Source organism: Choristoneura fumiferana, chromosome 24 (genome assembly GCF_025370935.1).
Source record: "Choristoneura fumiferana chromosome 24, NRCan_CFum_1, whole genome shotgun sequence".
In the NCBI taxonomy this organism is placed as follows: Eukaryota; Metazoa; Arthropoda; class Insecta; order Lepidoptera; family Tortricidae; genus Choristoneura; species Choristoneura fumiferana.
In genome coordinates this window covers 4,325,569-4,347,691 of record NC_133495.1, presented here as the reverse complement: position 1 = coordinate 4,347,691, position 22,123 = coordinate 4,325,569, and the positions used below count along the sequence as shown (strand labels likewise).

The 22,123-nt window shown below is 36.9% G+C and overlaps 1 protein-coding gene across 1 annotated transcript; it reads right to left on the bottom strand.

Moving 5' to 3' along the window:
- Nucleotides 1-12,900: 12,900 nt before the first annotated feature.
- LOC141441458 (uncharacterized) lies at nucleotides 12,901-15,556 on the bottom strand. Its single transcript, XM_074106207.1, has 4 exons — nucleotides 15,424-15,556; nucleotides 14,766-14,945; nucleotides 13,715-14,108; nucleotides 12,901-13,158 (listed from the first exon to the last, which is right to left on the bottom strand). Exons 2-4 carry the CDS (start codon nucleotides 14,909-14,911, stop codon nucleotides 12,919-12,921), a joined length of 780 nt encoding a protein of 259 aa, XP_073962308.1. The 5' UTR covers nucleotides 14,912-14,945; nucleotides 15,424-15,556; the 3' UTR covers nucleotides 12,901-12,918.
- Nucleotides 15,557-22,123: the final 6,567 nt, after the last annotated feature.

Sequence of the window (22,123 nt, the reverse complement as noted above, 5' to 3'; positions counted from 1 at the left end):
AGGTACTGATAAAGTAGGTATTTACATACTCATAGTGCTTCGTCTAAATAATTTGGCTAATAATATCCCCTAAAATGGGCGCAATTACTAAAGTTACCTACCTATGTATTCGACCATGTGGTCATAACTAGAGATTACTTAGGTGTCTAAGGTACATAAAATAACTAATTTAAGTAGTATTTGTTTCATATTAAATTGTTTTAATACATAGAAACATGGTAAACAACAATAAATCAAAACAACTGGGAAAAAAAAAAATTACGTTTTCTTCAAATCAATTAATTACACGTAAGCTCATCCATAAGCTTCCAAAGTTAGAAAACAAAAAAAGGCAATTCGAATTTCGAAAAACGTAAAAAAATCAAGTCCACCGATTGGTCGACGCGACGTTGCCACTCTGGCATCCAGCCGAGATGCGCATCATCCGTCCCCTTCCCACTGATGCAGTTACATAATACACCGTCTCTTTTTAAATATGTCCGCAGGATCGTCTCGCTTGAAGACGCAACTGAGATAATTTTATCTGAAAGCTTTGAACTTCAAACGTGACTTTTTTTTAAACGCGAAGGGCCAATGGAATTGAAGTGGCCAGCATTTTATAGCTGGTACTTGGTATTTATAATCGTGCTATTGAATTATTAATTATGCACAATTAATAGGTTAATTATGTAGTTAAAGTAGCTAATGAAGTTTCGATTGTTTTTCGTGTAAGTATTTCTACATCAGGGTTCTTAGTTAGCTCCACATATTTTTTTAATGCATAAAGACTATAGTTGTACTTACGCCTTCGCTCCGCCTTCATGGAAGTGTACTTTTACTGAACTCTATCTATACTAATATGCGAAATACGAAATTTACTTACTTAGTCTGCTACGTTTTGAAGCTTAAACCATTGAACCAATTTATATGAAATTTGGTATGGAGATAGTTAAAAATCCTGAGAAAGACGTTATGACAGTTCGCGCAGGATAGCGATAAAAGAGTTCTTCGTAGAGTCGCGGCCAACAGTGTTAAGGTGATTTTCCACCGGCGAGACGAGACGAGACGAGAATTGACATTTGTATGGCAGCGCTCGAGGCGAGCGCGCGAGATAGCTACTAATTTCAATTCTCGTCTCGCCTCGAATCACCATTATAGTCGGTATAAAAGACGAATTTGTAGGGTAGGTCCTATATCGTTACTATTTTGGAAAAGGCTCGTATCTCAAATCAATACGTCAACAAAATTGACCCTTAAAATAATAACATATTATGTATGTATGTAAATACTTACTTTATTGTATGTATCAATTAATCGTCAGAGCAACACAACCGTTTACCACACTACCAGATGTTAGAGATAGTTATTTATAGTTCCTTAAAATAATACAATACAATACAATAATATGACTCTTTATTGTACAAAACAATTAGATAGTAAGCGATACAGAAAACAGGTACCAGAGACACAGAGAGAAAATTAAGTTCTAACGTGTACTTAGATGAGCTAATCAGATTCAAAGGTCAATGAGGTCAAGGTCACTTGTTGTGGCATTGTTCTCGTTTACACCCAACTGGACTGGGAACCTTTTACACAATACATTGACGTATCTTCACAATGATTTATCTTTAGGAACATCATTTAAAAAATGAATGCAATGAACTTTTATTGGAAAAAAGAAAAACCAATGTTTGTGTAAACAAGATGTAGGTGCGTGTTAGGGTCAGTTCACAGATTGCACTGATGATGAACTCTGATTGACTTCGAAACGCGTCAGCGTGGTGTGGTGGTGATAGTTGGGTTTGTTTGTGTGATGTGTGTGTGTTCCTACAGTGTGGAGATGGAGGAGCTGCATGAACACACATTTGTTGCATAGACGTAGCTACCGTAAGGTCGCGGGTGAGCAAAGTAAGTAATTGTTGTTATAGCTCATTAATATCGAAATGTTCAAAACGATGGACCGTACAATTAAAGCGAAATAATATGATAAAACAGTGTTTTTCAACCTGTGGGTCGCGACCCCCTGGGGGGTCGCAGAGCCTCTTTATGGGGGTCGCGGAGCCCCTATTACATACTACTTCAGTTGCTGCTGGAAACACTATACTTCAGTAAAAAAAAGTTTAAAAATGGTATTTATTAAGTAAATGCGTTACTTAACTAATTATATTTGTCACAAAATAAAATACACGAAAAAAACAACTGATAGGGGGGTCGTGAAATATTTATTCATACTTAATAAGTCGTGCCATGAAAAAGGTTGAAAAACACTGTGAGAAAAGATAAAATGCATTTTCTCTGCACACACAACCAAGCGAAAAATACAACTGAACAAGAACTGAGAAATACACAAAAAAATAACTAGGTATAAAAAATCAGTTAAAATTTTAAAAATGGAAGGATTTTGCTACAGATACGAGTATTATATGTACCTCCGCAAAGTAACGCTTGATTCAATACATTATGTACTTATTAGCTTTTTTTAATTTGGAGATAGATTAAATGGATTTAATTGTAACGCGATATATTTTGATTTATTACAAGCTTTTAAGTATTTAGTCTCACCTATCCCGTCGTCTGTCTGCCTGTCTGTAATTATTGCAAGTTGAATTCGACCAACTTCCAGTAGTTGGATTGACTTTAAAATTTGGTACACTGTAAATTGCGTGACAATACAATAATCTGGTAGTGACATCCTGGTAGTCCGGCCATGATCGTCTCCTCGGACGGAAGTCTTCAACGGTTAATGGCATCGACTTGAAATTTGGTATGCAAATGTAGTTTGGGTGACAATTCAACAAAAAGTACAGTCAGCAAAAAAAAAGCTTAAGTACCTATTAATAATGAAATTTTTAACAAAAACTTATTCACCTTTATTTTGAGTGTAACTTAATCTGCTTCAAAATTTGCCTTTAGCCGTATACTCCAGAGCAGCAAGTTTAATTAATTCTCCTTCCAAACCAGGTCATGTCTAGAGCTTCCTGCGACAGGTGCGCGGGCGCACGTGTCTGTCAGCGCCATCTAGTGCAAAGCGGCGTAATTACTCGTCGCTAGAAGCCTTTGAAATATTTTGTAGTATCTTCCAGAAACAAGAAAATAAATAAATATCACGCGGTTTCAATATAAATACGATCAATTGCTAGCTAAAGTTAACAAAAAAGGTACAGCTATTGAAAAAGGTCTGTCAGATAGTCAGTCGCATTATTCATTTATAGTAAACCTTTTTTTGGCACAGATACAACACAGATAGCTTTAACTTTACACGATTAAATCGCACCAATTTTGATAAAATTTGGTACGGAGTGTAAGGCCCTATAGGTTTACGTTATGCCTATCCAATTTATTAAAAGTGTAAACAAACCGATTTCATCAAAATTCTTGTATAAACACCCACTGGATCGAATCAATAACACATTTATCTATAATTCGTGTCTTTTAACTAGATGTCTAATCACTTTTTTCACCAAAATTCACTTGATTTCAATATTTATTTTTCATTTGAAAAATCTTCGTCAAAATCTAACGTTATTTCTTGATTGAAACATGTGTATAATCTGTAGTAGCATAGACTAGCGTAGAGATGGTGGAAACGTTTGACATTTTAAAAATCGATTTCTTAATGCGCGGATGAATAAGCAATTTTTATTTACTTTCCTTAAAATTAAAAAATAGTTACTGCTATTATAATTGAATAAACAGTCTTTGGACTGAAATCAAGTACTTATTGTAAATAATTAAATAGACAAAACAATACTTTGATCTATTCAATTAATAAATTAATCGATTTACTGAATAGATTAATCTTTTGCAATATTATTATTCCTTAAGGCTTGGGCCAATGTCAGTTACGATGACAGGGTTGCGATTTATTTTGCAGAACGCCAACAGTTTGACAGGAGCAAGAAAATAATTTAGAAAATATATTTTGTAATAGGTTCTAGGTTTTCACATCATTGAATGTCTGTGGTCAGATAAATGGCGTCTTTGTTTACACTTTTCATAAATTGGATCGAAATACAATATATAGATAGTGTTTTCCTGAAGATTCAAACATATGTAGTTGTGTATGTGCTTAAAAAACTTCTTGTGGTTACAATTAGTTACAACAGTCGTTGCTTTGTGGTCAAAACCATGGAGGAAAAGGAAACGTTTTTTATGTGATAACGTCCCGTTATGCGCATTTTATGCTTAATTTAAGGCCATCTATTGACTAGAGATATTTTCCATGTTTTGCTATTACCTAAAAGAGGTTTCGTTTGTGGTTTGTATACGGGTAGGTACCTAAGTACCAATTATTGCCCGTAACTTCATTTATGTCTCGCGGAAACTTTTGAGGGTTTGTGTGTGTGTGCGTGTGCGTACATACATGTGTGTGTTTAACAGACTTTCTCGATATAACAAATTTGGATGATACTTTATGTAGATAGTTGGCTGGAATAACATTTGAGCTACTTTTTATCCCGATATTCCCACGGGATGGGGATAAAAATCTCTAATTTTCAACCGGAATATTTTCTTTCGCATTTAAGATGTTAACAGAACAATTACGTTTTCAGCTGAGCACTAAATTCAACCTGAGAGTGGCATAGAACTTGCTTCCCCCTAGAGACTAGTGTCACTGACCAAAAGATGTCGTCTACATATAGAATACAAATGATTTCACTGTCAAACTATCAATAATCGTGACTCGCTGCATGCAAGACTCGCATCTATCAAACCGATAGATATAAGAAAGCAATTTATAGCTTCACAATCGATAAAAAATACTTACAGAGGAACGACCACTCGGTACCTACATTATTAATCAAACAAAATTACGTCAGCGCTGCGGGCATTATTCTAAAGATCTATTAATATTCTAAACGAAAGTTTGTAAGTATGTTTGTTACTCCTTCAAACTAAAACGGCTGGAAGAAATTGGATGAAATTTGGTACATAGATAGCTAGACGTCTGAAATAACAAATAGACTATATTATATTTATCTCACTATTTAAACAAGAATTGGAAAAAAAATCTCGGAATTAAAACTGCTGAGTTTAGGCATAAAATTTGGCACGGTTATTTTTAAATCAACGTATGTAGATGACAATTATGATTTGATTTTGGGATTTCCCAAGGGTCTTTTTGTTTGCTAAAATAGGTGGACGGATTTGGATGGAATTTAGAATGTAGGTGGCTAGACGTTTGAAAAGACACATAGTTTATTTTGTATTTCTAAATTCCTACAAGCAAGATTGGGTCACAGAATATATAGTACAAATTGGGTTAACATCTCGAATGTAATCTTGGGGAATTCTTATCGCGGATCTTAACGCGTGCAAAACCGCGGGTAAACACTACTTATTAATCAAACTAATACGTCATCGCTATGATATTTTAAAGCTCATTGTATAATCTAATTTTAATATATAAAATTCTCGTATCAGAAAGTGTGACCCAACTCCTCCGAAACGCCTGTGACCGATTTTTATGTTTTTTTTTGTTTATATTCGGTAGATCTGAGAATAGGGTGTACCTAAACTATTTTTCATACTTACTACTACGCGAACGGAGTCGCGGGCAAAAGCTAGTACCTATTGTTATAAAAATTGTGGTAATTTTGAACTAGTCTATTGGATTGTGGTTTCAAATTTTTCCGTCTTTGTTGTATCTTTATCCTGTTTACGAGTAGATTTAAAATGGTGTTTTCAAATGGTCTGTCGATCTCCCCACATCGGACATCCGGTGCCACCCCACCTGTGTTGGTGGCATGGAGGGTGGCGAACCAGTTTTGATTTCCATTGTACTGATCTGTGACTAATTCCGCGTAATGCTTAATTTGGTAGAAGTCATTAAATTTGTTTTTTTTTTCATTGAAAGCTATATTTAACTTGGATTTAACGGTGCTTATAGATGATTGAGTATGATGCATCTTAGACATTGTTATTTTACAAATTTATGTTCGATTTTTGGAGTTCCGTAGCTAAAATGATAAAAATAACCCTTTAGCCATGTCCGTCCGTCCGCGGCTTAGCTTAGAAACTATTAGTGCTAGAAAGGCTGTCAGTTTACATGGATAATTACCTAGCAATTATGCCGACAAAGTGGTAAAATAAAATGTAAAAAAATATTTTTTCAGGGTACCTCCCATGCATAAGACGTAAACAAAGCGGTGATTTTTTTTTTCTCCTCTAAACGTTACGTGTGGTACGGGTTGTGAAGACAACTTTTCAATAGTGATTCGTTTGCGAATATTCAATTCTATAAAGTGCAAATTTTTGTTAAAATCGAGCGTCCCCTCCTCCCCCTTTAAAAGCTAAGAAACTGTTGGTTTGAAAATTTAAAAAAAATCGTAATGGGAGTTATTAAATACTTATATGAAATTAACAAGAAAAACTATATTATAGCAGCCTTACTTGTAAAATATACCTACTTACTTGGAAAATTTCGCGTAAAATGCAAAATCTTAACGAAAATGTTACTTGTTTAATACAAATATTTAGTATAATTTTGACGGCTACAGAACCCTATTCCTGGGCGTGTCCCTCACGCTCTTGGCCGTTTTGGTTCGGGTTACCTAACGAAAATTTTCGCCCTACGGCACTTATATGACGAAAAGAAGCAATAGTAACACTACATAATCCAAATTGCTCAATCACCTGTACCCATCGCCATGGTAACTTCTCGCCCTAACGCCCGACCGGATATGAACCCCTGTCCCGGAAGCTTGGAGTCTTGGGGCGCAGATGTTGGAGGGTGCATGAGCATGTAATTTAAAGGTTCGACGATATAAGTTAGGTAGTGCTTGACTTGTAGTTTTTTTATGAGCAATTTCACGTTGAAAATTAACCATAATGTCTAATGGATATAATTTAATATGGTATTTTTAGCCACATAAGCTTACTTTAAGTTAACTTGTATAAAATCGTTGTACGTTTATTTTCACTTACGCAGCGCAGGTAAAGAAAAAATAAACTTGAATGTTTGAAAAACGGCACGAGCCCAAGTCAAAACAGCTGCTCAGTCATCACTGATAATATTTTCGCTGCCAATCATCAATGTTTTACTTTCACGAAGACCAGTCCTCGCCTTGCTCACGATTGGCAGTAGGTATGTACATCCATAGCAGTGGCGTAGCTCCGTAACAACTTGATTCCCACCGGCTTGCCCAAATTTTGACTCACACGTATATACTGTATAGATTCAGGCGTTACTTTGCGGAGGTCCATGTTAAAATAAATGGAATATCTGTCTTCCTCCTCCACCAAGTAGTGCGGCCAAGTCGTGCGAAACAGCTACGTTTGAGTTGGAAGAAATGTTTTTTCATGCAATTTAACCCGCCCTCCCTCCACATAAAAAACGTAAATAACCAACGCAAACGTAACTGAACCTACCACCATAAGAACCACCACCACCACAACCATAAAAAAGATCCCGGACACGTGTTGCGTGTTGTGTTGGTTTGATGCTTCGGAGAGAAGCGAAACACGTGTCCGGGATCTTATTGGTGGTATTCCAATATTCCATTTTTTTTCACACGTATATTCCATTTATCTACTCTCTATACTGTCCTCTTTGTATTATTTTTCGCTCCGGCCTGTCTACCGAAAATTTTAACGCATCGCCACTGATCCACAGGTATAGGTAGTGCCACAAGAGTTGAGGTCACGCACACCATGTCATGTAATGACAGCGGGATTTTGACATTCACTCATTCATTTCATTCGTTCTCCTTTTATGCAATCAGTTCTTCATGTAGCTGTGTGTGTAATCATTCACTTCAATTGTCGTGGCACTACCTATAGGTATCTTTAGTGTACCTAGCTATATCTGTATGTATATCTGATCTATGTTTTATAACCGTAGGTAAGTTCCTACACAACACTCACTAGATTTTTAGGGTTCTAGTCAAAATTTAAAAGTGGAATTCTTATAGTTTCACCATGTTGGTTCGTTCGTCTGTACCTGGCTGTCTAAATCTTATATAGGTTAGATTCTAACCTAACGGTAACTGGTAGAATCTTATCTCTGGATTAGATAGAGACTAGCATTTAAGCAAGTCAGTTTTTAATAATAAATGGATCACAGCACACGAAATACTTACATACTTTATAAACCCCCCATCATCCGTCTTGCCACAAGTCGGCACTCGTTACATTGGTATATATACTTAATTATTCAAGTCAGGTGTTTATTTCGTCTTTGACACGACCCTTTTATCATTAATTACTAACAGTTTATATTTGTACAAATTAATTAAGTGATTTTACTGTGATTATCGTTATCGTTACAATCAATTTTAATCGAGAAATGCTTTTATTCAATTAATGATTTTTTTCAATGAATATACTTAGTGTACCTACCTTATGATACTACCCTATCTTTGACTTCCTTATTTTATTTTTTTATTGGACATGTAATCATTTGTTAGAATTGTTTATTTAGATGGGAAATGACATACAATGTTTTTAATTTGTTTAGACTGTATTACTGCTATTTATTGTACAAATTATTTTTGACTGAGTTTAGTTTTAATTAATGCTGCATGTTTAATTATTTATTTTATTAAGTCGTTAGAATGTTTAGATGCACGCCTAACGGCAAAACATAGAGTTCTATGGAAATATTTTAATAAGATGTTTGTTGTACCTATGTTTGACAAATAAATTTATCATTATCATTATCATTATCAAAGCCTCCTTCAAAATTTAGCCGGCTATAATACTCGTAGCGGAGTCAAAATTCTTTTCGTTGCATTGTTTCTGACCACTCTGTCACGATATTATTTATGTCTTCTAACTAAGAAATGAAAAAAAATGTGGAGCCAATGTTTGTTTTTTTTCGGGTTAACTAATATTTAACTACAGAAAAATTAAAAATAGGTTCCATAAAAAAAACTCCGTGCCATTTTTTCGGGGACAAAAGCAAGACAATGAAAAGAATTTTGACCCAGCGCCTTTCCAGGGATACTTTTGCATACACGGGTAGGTATTATCCTCCTTTAAATCCTAGGTACACAGCCAAACAATTTAATGCCGCCTCTTTTTAATTGAACATCATTGAGAATCTCACATAGGTATCTAAACAAATATCACGGGACACATTGACACCAATTGACCTAGTCCCAAACCAAGCAAAGCTTGTACTGTTTATTTATAGGTACTAGGCAACGATTAAACATACTTATATGGATAAATACATAGTTAAATACATACTAAACGTCCAAAAGAAACATTCGTGTTATTCATATAAATATCTGGCCCGACCGTGGAACGAACTCTGGACCTCAAGCTTCATAGCCTGGTTCTTTAACCACTGGGTTATCTGGCCGTCAAGCTATATGTCTCATTAGTTAAGAACGACGAGGCCCTAATTATGAAAAGGTTCCGCATCCGCGCGCTCATACATAAGTGACATCTCGTGAAGACCTGCAACGGCCAAATCCAATAAGATGCCGGCGATAAGAAACCTATCAAATTACAGAGCTATTTTACAGACAATCTCGTGTACTAACATCTGATTTATTTTGTACGTACATTTACAATAATTTGACAGTTTGCTGAATAAAAACAGGTCAAAATTCTAGTCGTTGTCTTATTTTGATCACCGAAAAAAAGTGACGGAGTAGAATTTTGTATGAGACATAGTGGATTTTTTTTCTTCTCTTGTTATATTAGTTACACTGAAAAGGGCAGAAAATGTCACCACATTTTTTTGTCTTAGTTAAAGACATACATATTTTCGTGACAGAGTGGTCAGAAACAATGCAACGAAAAGAATATTGACACAAAAAATATTATTTTCACTTCTCATGCTCGTAAACTTCGTATTTATGCTGGATCTGGACGATATAAAACGACTTTTTATGCTCTAAAGCATAAAGTAAAATCTTCGTCTCAGACCAAGGTAATCAGGTGTCAACAAACAAACAAAAAAAAACTATATATTTTTTAATAATTATAAACTAAAAATCAATTAAATCGATCAAAATAAATCAATTAAACTAAAAAAATATAATTATATAGCAATGCATGAAAAATAAAAGGTAGCTAGTAAGTGAACAATTGTTTCCACTGTTGCTATTTCATCTCCTCGCAATCGAAGTGAAAAGCATAGTGTAAAACACGAGCACTAAACCCATTTTTCCCTCGACGTGTCTATCCACCTTCGCCGTACTGGCACGGATGGCTATATGAACGTCTCGGGTAAAATGGCTCGTTTTATGCTCTTGTTGTACAATCTACTATTTATTTAGTCCATCAGATAAATTATCACAAAATATTGGACACTTATTCATTTTTTTGTCAATCACGTGACGTCACGCCGTGCTAAAAAGTGTTGCACGGAACATCATGCGGAACTTTAACTGACTAGGGTATAGTTGAGTAGGTACTAAGTATATCTTCGTAATTTTTTTTAACTGGCAAAAGTAAAAACATGTGTCCAATATTTTCTGGTAATCTAACCGATGTACTAATTAGAATTGGCTTCACCCTACTAGGCTGAAATAAAATACTTTTCACTTCTCATGCTCTTAAAATGATACTTTAGTCTCTGCATATCGGCACTAAAGCTCCTTTATTATCTCTAGGGATTAAAGTCTTTTATTTATTTACTCTGGAAAGCCCTAAACAATCACGGCATTTGTGAATAGAGGATTTAGGGCGTGGAAATAAACTCAAAATGACAACTGTGCAAAAATATAAAAAAAAAATTTGAACGAAGATGACATTTGGTAGATACCTACTTAGTTTGAGACCCCATTTTTTTTTTAAATAGCCTATACGGTGTCCCACTGCTGTGCAAAGGCCTCCCCTTTCTCCTTCCACTAATGACATACGGTAGTTTTATCCCACTTTAGTCTATGTCAACCTTGATACTATCGTTTGATTTTCCCCACAGTTTTCCCAAACCGCGCGCATGTCTTATGTATGTCGTTCTTCTGGGAAGCGTCGCCATGGCAACGCGCCGCATCAACACCGCACACGCGTGTGAATATCCAGGTGACCCGCTAAGGGCGGCGGCGCACAGGGACACAAAACACGCTTCCGAGCAAAATGGGATTATTCGCAGTAGTTCCTTTGGTAATACAGAAAAGGAGAATTATTTATTAGTATGAAAAGAAAAATTGCGAAACAGAAGTGGCAGTGGGCGGGGCACATTGCTCGCAAGACTGATGGCCGATGGGGTCAGAAGGTTCTCGAATAGTGTCCGCGGACCGAGAGACGAGCTGTCGGTAGGCCTCCAACAAGATGGAGCGACGACCTGCTTAAGGTCGCAGGATCGCGTTGGATTCGGAAAGCACAAGACCGGTCTAAGCGGAAAGCCTCGGGGAGGCCTATGTCCAGCAGTGGGCGTCTTTCGGCTGACATGATGATGATGATGAAAAGAAAGGAACTAAAGAAACTACTGCGAGTAATCCGCGAAATGCACAATACGTGAAATGTAAGGTCAACTACAGGAAGATCAGCCGAAATTACAAAAATATGTCGCGGCTTTATTGACTTTACATTAAGGTCGTGTATACCTATATACATATTTTTGTAACTTTGGCCCTATCGATATCTTTGTAGTTGACTGTACAGCTACTTACACGTAAAACACAACCAATGGCAAAACCTACAATACGCATATTGTGAAACACGCGGCACGTACCTACAAAAAGCAAAAAGTATAGTACAAATCGGAAAATGATTAGACAATACCGCCTCAGAAGGTCTACTATGGATCTACTACGAAATTCGGAACTCGAAGTTCGTATCGTACCGTCCCGCCGACACTTATATTAGGTATTTAATACGAGAGTAAGTGGGACGGAACGATACGAACTTCGAATTTCGTAGTAGCCCACAGAATAGATATTATACAAGTCCTCAGGTAAGAGCGATTCAAAATTACTGTCATCTACAACTCTCACACAGGCACTCTTTATCAAAGGATTGCAGTTGCCACGTATTACGTGGTAGTAGCAACCATATTCATCTAAAACACGCTCCCATTGCACTCCCCACTTGGCACAAAGTATAAATGTGTGCGTTCCAGGTCGGTGTTTATCTGCCGCAGCCACGTCACCCATACACCTACATATGCCCCTATATACACCACTATACATACTACACATAATACTCTTGGACATATAGATAACTGCGGAGAAAAACTAATGGGTGCTTTTTGTCGCCATAAAACGTCACGTTTTATCCATCGAGGCACTTTCCGTGAGTGAAATTTATTAATATGAAACTGCGTCGTTTTTTTATTCTAAACGACATTTAACTCACTTGCGCCCGCTAAATTCGTCCAGTAGTTGTAGTGTAAAATTTAATGAGTAGCAAACACACTTACTTTCATACACACACACTTCCACATACTTTCGTATTTGATATTCACTCTACTTAATAAGAAGAGGAATAGAAATGCTGTCGAAGTTATTCATTTAATTATAAAATCGATATTACCAGCTTTGCGGCTTTCCTGCGGCCTCTCAACCGAAAGGTCGTGTATTCAAACCCGGGCTCGCCCTCCTAGCATTTTCAGAATTCGAATGACAAATTACATTTGAAATTGTTAGGAAAAAATCGTAGGGAAACCTGCACACACCTTTGGGCAATGTAAAATGTTTATGTTTTCTTTCTGCGTGGGAATTAGGTAGGTATAATTCAACTGCTCTCATTCTGAGAGAAGGCCCGTGCCCAACAGTGGATCATCGTAATGATGATGATGTTTCTATGCCTCTTATTATTAACTCCTTCCCTGTCCGGGTGCGCCCCCAATCATGAAGCTTTTTTCAGGAGTCCGTGCTTCCACTATGGGTTCACAACTTCAAACTGTCCCTAAAGCGGAAGCACACTTGGACGTGCGACTGTCAAATAATTTTCCATGGGGACTAAACGTGTTAATTGTGTGGTCATTCTAAGTATAGACTATCTCTAAATAAAAACCTCAAATTTCCCAGTTAAATCTCTTTATTGCTTGTCAGTCTTCATCTTCTCCAGTTCCTTGCCCAACTCCAGCACCAGTTGCGGCAGCGGCGCCTCCACCGTGAGCACCCCGTCCCTGGAGAGCGAGGACACCACGGCCTCAGGGTCGATGCCCCGCGGCAGCAAGAACTGCCGATTGTACTCCCGGAGGACCAGGATATTGTCGGTCCTCTCGTCGTGCTTCGCTTTTACGTGGAGCACGTCGTTTATGATTTGTACTTTGACCTGGGGAGAGAAACCCAAGATTAAAACTTAATTTAACACTAACTGTCCGTGCAGTTTATTCAAATGAAGATTTTCACGTGAGCCGGACGCGGAGGTCTACACTGCACTGTATTAAAATATCCACTGTTTCAAGACTTGCTCAGTGTCATACGGTAACGTCCATTTTAAAATGTCCATTCTACTTAAACGTTCACTCTACCAAAACGTCTGCTCTACCGAAATATACACTCTGCCAAAAAAGCGACTCTATTGATACATCCACTCTCACGAACACTCTACCAAAAGACCCACTCTATTGACACTTCTACTCTAACGAAGTTAACACTGCCAAAAAGCGACTCTATTGATACATCCACTCTAATGAAATGTACACTCTGTCAAAAAGCGACTCTATTGATACATCCACTCTAACGAAATACTACATTCTTGCTACATTACAAATTACAACAATATTATAATAATAATGGGCGTTCTGATACTGCCCCGCATGGGTTTGTTGTAGGTTTCAGATGCTCGTATTTAACAGGTTAAAATTCTCTAGTTGAGAGTTGCTTACCTCTGCGGGATCGAACTGACTGACATCGAACTGCAACTTCAGCTTCTTGCTTTCGCCTTCTTCCAAAATTAGGGGCGACTCCGTTATGGCGGCCCAATTCGCCTGGTCTGCAGCCAAAGCCTTATCTTGTGCTGAAGCGCCCACCGATTCCAGTGTCTGTCCCGTCTGCATGCTCTCCACCACCGTTGGTTCTGGAGACCTCACGCCTGCTTCGTCACTCCCTTTCTTCTTCTTCCCTGCGCCTTTCTTTTGCGCCGCCAGTTTTTTCTGCGATGTTAGGCTCGTGTTCTTTGATGTTACACTGGTATCCTGTGGTGAAGTTACGCTTGCGTTCTGCGGTGAGCTTGTTGAACTGTTGATCGCGGGGGAACCGTAGAGGCGAGATAAATCAGAGCTGGTGGCAAAAGAGTTATGTAAAGCATAACATGTTTAGCAATAAGATAATTAACGTGATTTTTACATTATCAGTATAATCAGATATTTTACCTTTATCTATAATAGAAAACAATATCTCTGACATTTTAGAACACCCGAGGCAGTATTGTCTGACGCGCAGATGTTCACGATCGTATTCACCATCTCCCTCTCATCGTCTTATACCGCGTGACAGAAAGAAGTATTGAAAACGATGGTGAATTTCAAGTGTTTTAGACAATAAGGCCTCAGTTTATCGTTGACATAAAGCACCCGTCTCTGTGCACATGTTTAAAGTTATGGGATTCTCTAAACGAATCTCGTCCGCGGATTTATTGGCTCGGCAAACACCTTTGGTTGTGCGTTGACATTGATATTGATCAACGTCAAGACATCTGACTCCGTATAATACCTAATGGCATGGATCAAATTAATGATAGTTGGTGGATATAATTGGTAGGCGAGGTTCGTTAATAGAATTATCGCCTTGATTGTAATTATAATAGGCTAAATCGGAATTAGCCGTTTGGGTAGTGGACCTACTGCCTCTCAAGTAAAGGACCAAGACTTTCTAACTGAGCCTGAATCCTTGAGTTTTTGCAGGACTTTCTATAGATAGGAATTATGTAAAACTTACCTGAATTTATCCATCTCAATGCTGATCTTCCTCATCTCAGCTTGGAACTTCTCTTTCATGAACGAGTAGCTGTCATCGAATGTTGATAAGTCAGTCGTGTGGATCGGTATATTGACATTCTTCTGCAGCACAGTTTTGGACGCCATCTTCGCACGGCTCGGCGTCTTTGAGTTGTTAGATCTGTCAAGAAAATTAGATGGGTGATATGCTAGGGGTAAGAACTTGAAGAACTCTTTCTTCTTCTTTTAGTTTTATCTTCTATCAGACGTTGGCGATTGTTTAGGACATTTTTACTTAAGCACTGCTACCTTTGTTTGATTGATGTATCCAACGGGCGTTTTTCCATTAGCCGGCCCGGCACTGGCCTGGCACCGGCCTGGCACCGATGCCGGCGCCAGTGCCTTGCCGGTGCCGGGGCAGCTAAAATGTATGAACCCACTCGGTGCCAGCCCGGCAAAACTGCATGTTGTTTATGAATTGTGCTGAAATTCGTGTCAGCACTGTACCACTCACCGGGCGTAAACCGGCATCGACACCGGCGCAGTGGAAAAACGAAGCCCCGGCGCCGGTGCTGGTGCACGGCCATGCGGTGCTGTGCCGGTGCCGGGTCGGCTAATGGAAAAACGCCCAATAATACATGAGGTATACATTTTCTTACCTTTGTGACTGTTGGTCTGTATTATTCTATTAGATGAATAGTTTGACGTTTTGTAGATTTTATTTGTTTTTGTCTGATTTGGATGGGTTTAGGTGGATGATAAAATGGTGGGTCTGAAATTTAGAAGTGTGACATTATTATTTGACAGAAAAAATATTGTTTTACGAACATAGACATTATATCATTACATGATTATGGAGGTTTTGTTTGAAATAATTTCTACATGCTCTAGCATGAAAATGTACTAAACCGACACTACCGCATTTGGAAAATTAAAGAATGAGCGAAACTGCTTTCCTGATACCTATTAATAGCACGCAGCTAGCCATTTTAGATCTGTAAAATAACGTTCAAGTTGTAAGTGCATTGCGGCGCTCGATTGATCAATCACTCAAACTCGTAATGTATGTAATGCAACTTGCGTGATTTTTCTCACAGGTCTAAATTGCGCTTAGCGCCAGAGATCAATACGAATCGCCCTCGCATAGCATTTACTCTGACATTAATTATTTGTCATGCTTTACCGTTACTTCCTGGCCACCTGGCAATCACTGTCGAACAATGGCCGATGCCCGAATTTCCGAACGGAATAAAAAATGATCTGTCAAACTGCTTTCCCGCCAATTTTGTGGCGCGCGCCCTCGCGTAGGGTTACCATGTTCAATTAAAAAATAGGGTGGGCCTTGTTTTGATTTGAGAGATAAATAATTATATTATTTTAGTTTAAAAAAATAAGTAAGTTAGGAATCACATATTTTATTAAAATACATGAACATAAAAAACATGTCATAGGAATACTGTTTGCTTTGAAACATAGAGTAACAATGAGATAAAACAATTAACACTTGATACAAGAGAAACCAAAATATCACGAACAAAAGTTTAAGGATGTTCAAGGAATTTTAAAGAAAAATACGACTTTTCATGAAATGTTTGAATGATTTCATGAATCTCATAATTTTAGTTTCTTTATTACATATTCTACCTTCACAAGTACCTATTCAGTTTAATAGTTATTGATAAATAAATAGATATTGTAATTTTATGAATAAATAAATAAATAAATAAATAAATAAATAAACATCCTTCAGATTAAAAAACCTACTATTCCTACCTACTAAAAACAATCATAATAAAAATATTATTTTTACATATCCCTAAAAATCCCATCATCGCAGACAACAACCCCACACCCCAACAGATTGATAGCTTGTTGATACCCCTGTCGCCATGGTACCGCGTAAATACCACATCTCGGGGGGGACATTAGCTGGCAACACCAGATGAAAGGTCAGCAGGGAATTGGATTATAGCAACACTGGCGAGATGTCAAAAGGTTAATTGTTTTTATACTGTTGTGTGTAAATACGGGATAAAGCATACAGTTTCCATTTGCATCGAAAACAAAAACGTCTTATACCTACCTATACCTATCATATTTACATACTGTAGGTATGTTTGTATTTCAACTGGAAACGGCTATTTATTATAATTTTTCATAACAATTTGATGATACTGCGTTTCATTTCTTCTTTTCTTCCTATTTAAGAGTTACACTCTTGTCGGTGTAGCCGATGAATGGTTTTCCAGTTCTCTCTACTCAGCTACCTTCGACAACATGACGGCTATCTTCTCTTTTATTTGCTTTCGGTCTTCCTCTTTTTCGCTTTCCTTTCACTTTTCCTTCTAAGATGACAAATCAGTTTTCCTCTCCGATTCTCTATTGTTTCCATTAATGTTCTCTTCTCTTCGTGAACATCAGTAAAAAATCTTCATCATCAGCGTTTTATTTATCAGTAAAAAATTTACAATTATTTGTCATAAATTTCCTAATAGGTACTTACCTATTTTTTTAAAAGAAAATAGGGTAAAGAAACAAAATATTGTGAAAATGCAATGAAATAAATAAAACAAACTACATCCCAAAACACGTGAATCGTTGATGCTGATTGGTAGATATAAAATACTGTGGGATAATTACTTCATTTATCCTTAAACGACAAGAAATTATCGTCATAATAATTCATCCACAAACCTTCAAGTACAAATATAAAAATAACATATGCATGCCATGACTATTAAACTGTAATAAATTCGCTTATAACAGATCCACAATTAATTAACCACTTATCTTAATAATCTCCCGATATGGCACCCCATCGCAATCAGCCAAAAAGTGCATTTGCTAAATACCACTCAAACAAAAAACACCACTGTTCCCACCAAATAATGTCGAAAATATTCCCAATACTCTGATTGTACCTATTAAAAATAAGTCGAGATATAATAACAGCAGGACCATTCAAATTGCGACAGTAACCTAAGAAGATAAGGTTAAAAATGAGTTTAATTTATTCATATTTTAGTTATAAGGGGAGATTGTGGCGTAAGATTAAAGATTGTTAGAAGCGACACTTCTATGTCTATTACGTACTTTAAGAACCCAGTTCCTAAACGTTCTTTTTTAATGGTAGTTTTAACCCTAAAGTACAAAAAAAATATCCATTTTTCACGTCATCCCAACGCAATAAGGTGAAAAAATTGATACATATTTTATAGTCATCTGTATTGTACATAGGAGTTTCGCTTCTATAATATCCTTTTTTCATATATTCGTGGCTTTAATTCCCGTAAAACGCACCGTATCTCAGGGGAGAGCTGGTAAACATCGTTAGGTACCCATAGTGTGGCGGACCAATGTTGATATTTGTCGTGTCAATAAGAAGTAAGTGTATTGTTTTTCACTTGTTATGGTCTTGATAGGATCGCCACTCTTATTCTGTTTGCTTCGTGGGAACGTATTTTTCTTATTGATTTACTTACGCCCTGTACACCTAAACGGTTTTTCAGATATCGTGAAATCAGTGGTGGTGTTGCCTTTCGGATCCATGATGTCAACATATACCGGGTGGGCCCTTTAACAGGAGCAAATAACTAAAACATGAACGCTGATTTTGGTACATACCCTACATATTTCCTTAAATGAGACTACTAAATTAACAGACATTGATACAGACATGAATACAATAAATGAAATAATGTCGTTCAGTTTGACGAGTACGATCTACGTTTTAATTATTTGCTCCTGTTAGAGGCCCCACTCCGTATATTTTATACAATCTAATTATTACACAAAAAATTATCACAAACACGTTACAAATCATGATACCACTTGAAACCATTCAGTAACCATGAGTGTAACAACATTTTTGTTAGAGAACCCGGAGATATAGGGAAACGTGGGCTAGCATATAGTCAGATGCACCACCTTACAGTTAAAGTACACAAGCTTTGCCATATTCGTCATCACATCGCTGACATTACCTAATATACATTGTGTCTTTACGGCGGTAAATAAGGAATTACGAACGAGAGTCTATTAGAAGCCCGAAGTCGAAGACTCAGCTTTAATGCTCAGAATGTATTGGACATAAAATATTTAATTTACCACCTTTAATTGTAAAAGACTACATTCTGGTAAACAAATAAATGATTTATGATTTTAATAAGCAGGCTTTATTTGATTTTAATGAGTCGATGTTCGTAATTCTAGTACCGTTTTTCATCACATTTTCGAGTAAAATTGTATATTTGTAAAATAAAAACTAATATTTTTTTCAAAAATTGCCGATATCGCTGACTACGCTCTTGGCAGCGCCAGCTCCGCACCGCCCTCCTGCACGCCAGCACGAGCAGCACGCGCAGCAGTATCAAACTCATTTACCGACCTTGGGCTTCATGACAGCAAAATTAGTACGGGCATGGGGATTTTTTTTGGGGGTCTTATAGTTTTGTTTGTCACAACACAACCACTTAAGGCACAAAATATATTCAAGTATCAAATTGGCTAACTCTACATTACGTAAGATTTAGTAAAAAAAAACTATCTTCTCGCTAATTAACTCTAGATACGGCCCATTAAAGTTATAACTGAAAATAATCTGAAAAACTCATCGCAATTTTATTTCGTGAAGCATTTTCCGTCGCCACATTGTTAGTTTTCCATTTTCCGAGAAACACATGTTTAATAAAACAGAAATTTCTTGGTAACCGTAATAGCTGAAGGTTTTCCAACAGTCATAGGGTTTTGATCTTACAAGTATAATTTTTCAGGTGAAACCGCCTTTCATGTTAGAGTCATGTAATTTCATTCACGAAAGCGTTACAACGCGTTTATGTATGATAAAAAAAATACAGAATGTTTATTTAGGATTGAAATGAGAATTTCTATGTAATGGATTTGAAGTGAAAGAACTTGTTTACCTTTAGTGAAACTTCACATAGTTATATATTTTTACACCGATTTTAAATAAAGAAGTCGTTCGAACCTCGTGTAAGTGTAAGAGACTCACGCAGATGAGACTGCCACAAAGATTTTGTATTTTTTGTGAATTGTTCTGAAATTATTTGTTTAGTTAAAAAAATTGCAACCTTGAAAACACGTCACAGCGCTCATTCGGTCCCGGAGTCAAATGATTTATATTATATGTAAGTTCATATTAATAACTAAATTTTCAAGGTTGCCACTTTCTCGCAAAAAATCTGCAGCACCACCTCTCTTCTGCGGTTGTTTCTTTTCAGTCAAACAAGCCAATGTGACAAAGCGGTCTCCCGTGCTACTCACGCGTTCTTTTTACTCGTTTCGTTCCCAACCCTCCCCCACTAAGCAGTGGGCAGTGGGCAGTGACGTCATCTGGTTTTTTCTCAATTTCCTGCGGCGCTCTGATTGGGATCGCATTGCGTGCCGCGCTGCAGTTTGCGCAATGCGTTACTACTGTAATTCGATGCAGCATCAGACTGGTTTTTAATTCAGAAAATCAGGGAGTTTTCAGTATTTTCTCACTTATACAGGAGATTCGGAAGACGGAAGCAGGACTTATCCTATTGGATTTGTAGTTGGTTAACGCTAACGTATCGTACTAGCGAGTTAACTTTAGTGAGATTAACGTTATTTTTTTTATGTTGCATACAAAAAGTATTAAATTATTTACCAAGTGCAATTATAAGTTCTTTGCAATTAAGTGTGGAAGTTTTTCGTAATTCCTGCAGAATACCTACTGATAAATGAAGTTGCGCAGACGGGGTTGCGGACAACAGCTAGTAAATAAATAAAAGCTGCTTCTATAGGTAGTATTTAAACGCGTTCGAAACGCTTTTACGACAAAAAAAACTTTGATTTCTGCAACTCTAGGTACTCGATATGAAGTCACTTCACTCTTCAATTGCACTCCAGCACTCCACCAAGACCCAACATTGTCTTTTTGTCGATTGCCTATTGTTTTCCCAAATTTTATATACACTAATGTCAATGCCCGAATTTCATTTGCTAATTTTATGTGATAATTAAAAAATATATATTTCTATTTTATCAATAGAATAACTTTATTAAGAAAATATTAAGAAAATACAAAATATCCATAGGACTAAAACTACTATTAAATTAAAATAACTAAAACTAAAACTTTAATTAAAAAAGAGAGGTGGCCTCTTGGCATGGTGCCCATCACGCAGGCAGCATTCCCGCGTTGAACTGCGATTGAGATTCTTTGCGAGATTATTTTATTTCTTTTATCAATTATTTTATATTTCATTCTGAGAGGAGATCTGTGCCCAGCAGTGGGACGTATATAGGCTGGAATGATACTGATGATGATAATTTTATATTTTTCACCGGATCACATTACATAATTACGTAATTTTAGCTGTCACAACGATACGTTTGCCATACATTTCAGTTTCCCTATTATCAAATGTTCTAAAATCATATGCCCGAAAATTCAAACGTTATATATAATATAATAATTATTAATCATAAAAAATTTCTGACCGAAACATAAAAAATACCTAACCTAAGTTTACTATCCGAGTTGTTTTTGCTCAGAATGGTCTTGCTCTTTCACTTTGCTCGCTTGCGTGTCACTTCGTAGCTAACCGTACCGTTCATTCTGTTAAGTATGGCAAATTATCGTTATGGCATAAGATATTAGAGGTTATGAACATTATAGAAAGAAAGTATAGAGAAAAGTGTTTATACAAATAAAATTATAGCGTTTGTCGAACGAAACGAAAAATTTATCAGGGTTCTGGCCACTACGAAGTGCAAAATTCCAATTTCGTGTCTTGCCGTCCCGCTGACGCTAATATTATTTAATACGAGAGTGAATGGGACGGTACGATACCAACTTCGATTTTCGAATTTCGTGGTAGCTCCTACTCGATCCGAACTCACCTCACTCCCCGTTCCCAAACCACCAGTAGCAACCCACCCCCGCGTGTCTGTTTGCCCAGACCAATCTACTGATTGGAGCAAATTGATGGGAACTGGAGAGACCGCGATCGTAACGAATATTATGTAAATACATTATTATATTACTTTGGGAGCGTTTAAGGGAAACGGTTGTCCCAAATTATTTAGTACCAATAAATTAGTTATCTCATTATTTACCGCTGAAGGACACAGCCAAGGGCATGCAGCTTAGGGATGAATTTTACATTATAGGAATGGCTTTTACCCGCGTCTTCACTCGTATAGTTCAGGTACTCGAATTAAAAAAGCTAGATTTATTTAAATATATAAATAACCCGTCAGTTATATAAAAAAATAATGGGCATTTTTTTTTCTTTTATTAATTTAGTAAACAAAAAATTAGGGGCATATGGACTTAGCGGTAAAGATATTCGGATTTTACATAGATCGGCA

Bases quoted from the DNA above. Each gene is read 5' to 3' on its own strand.
- LOC141441458 (XM_074106207.1), bottom strand. From the start codon at position 14,911: ATGGCGTCCAAAACTGTGCTGCAGAAGAATGTCAATATACCGATCCAC. The intron at 14,109-14,765 runs GTAAGTTTTACA...TTTTGCCACCAG, and splicing joins ATTGAGATGGATAAATTCAG to CTCTGATTTATCTCGCCTCT. The intron at 13,159-13,714 runs GTAAGCAACTCT...TTCTCTCCCCAG, and splicing joins GTCAGTTCGATCCCGCAGAG to GTCAAAGTACAAATCATAAA.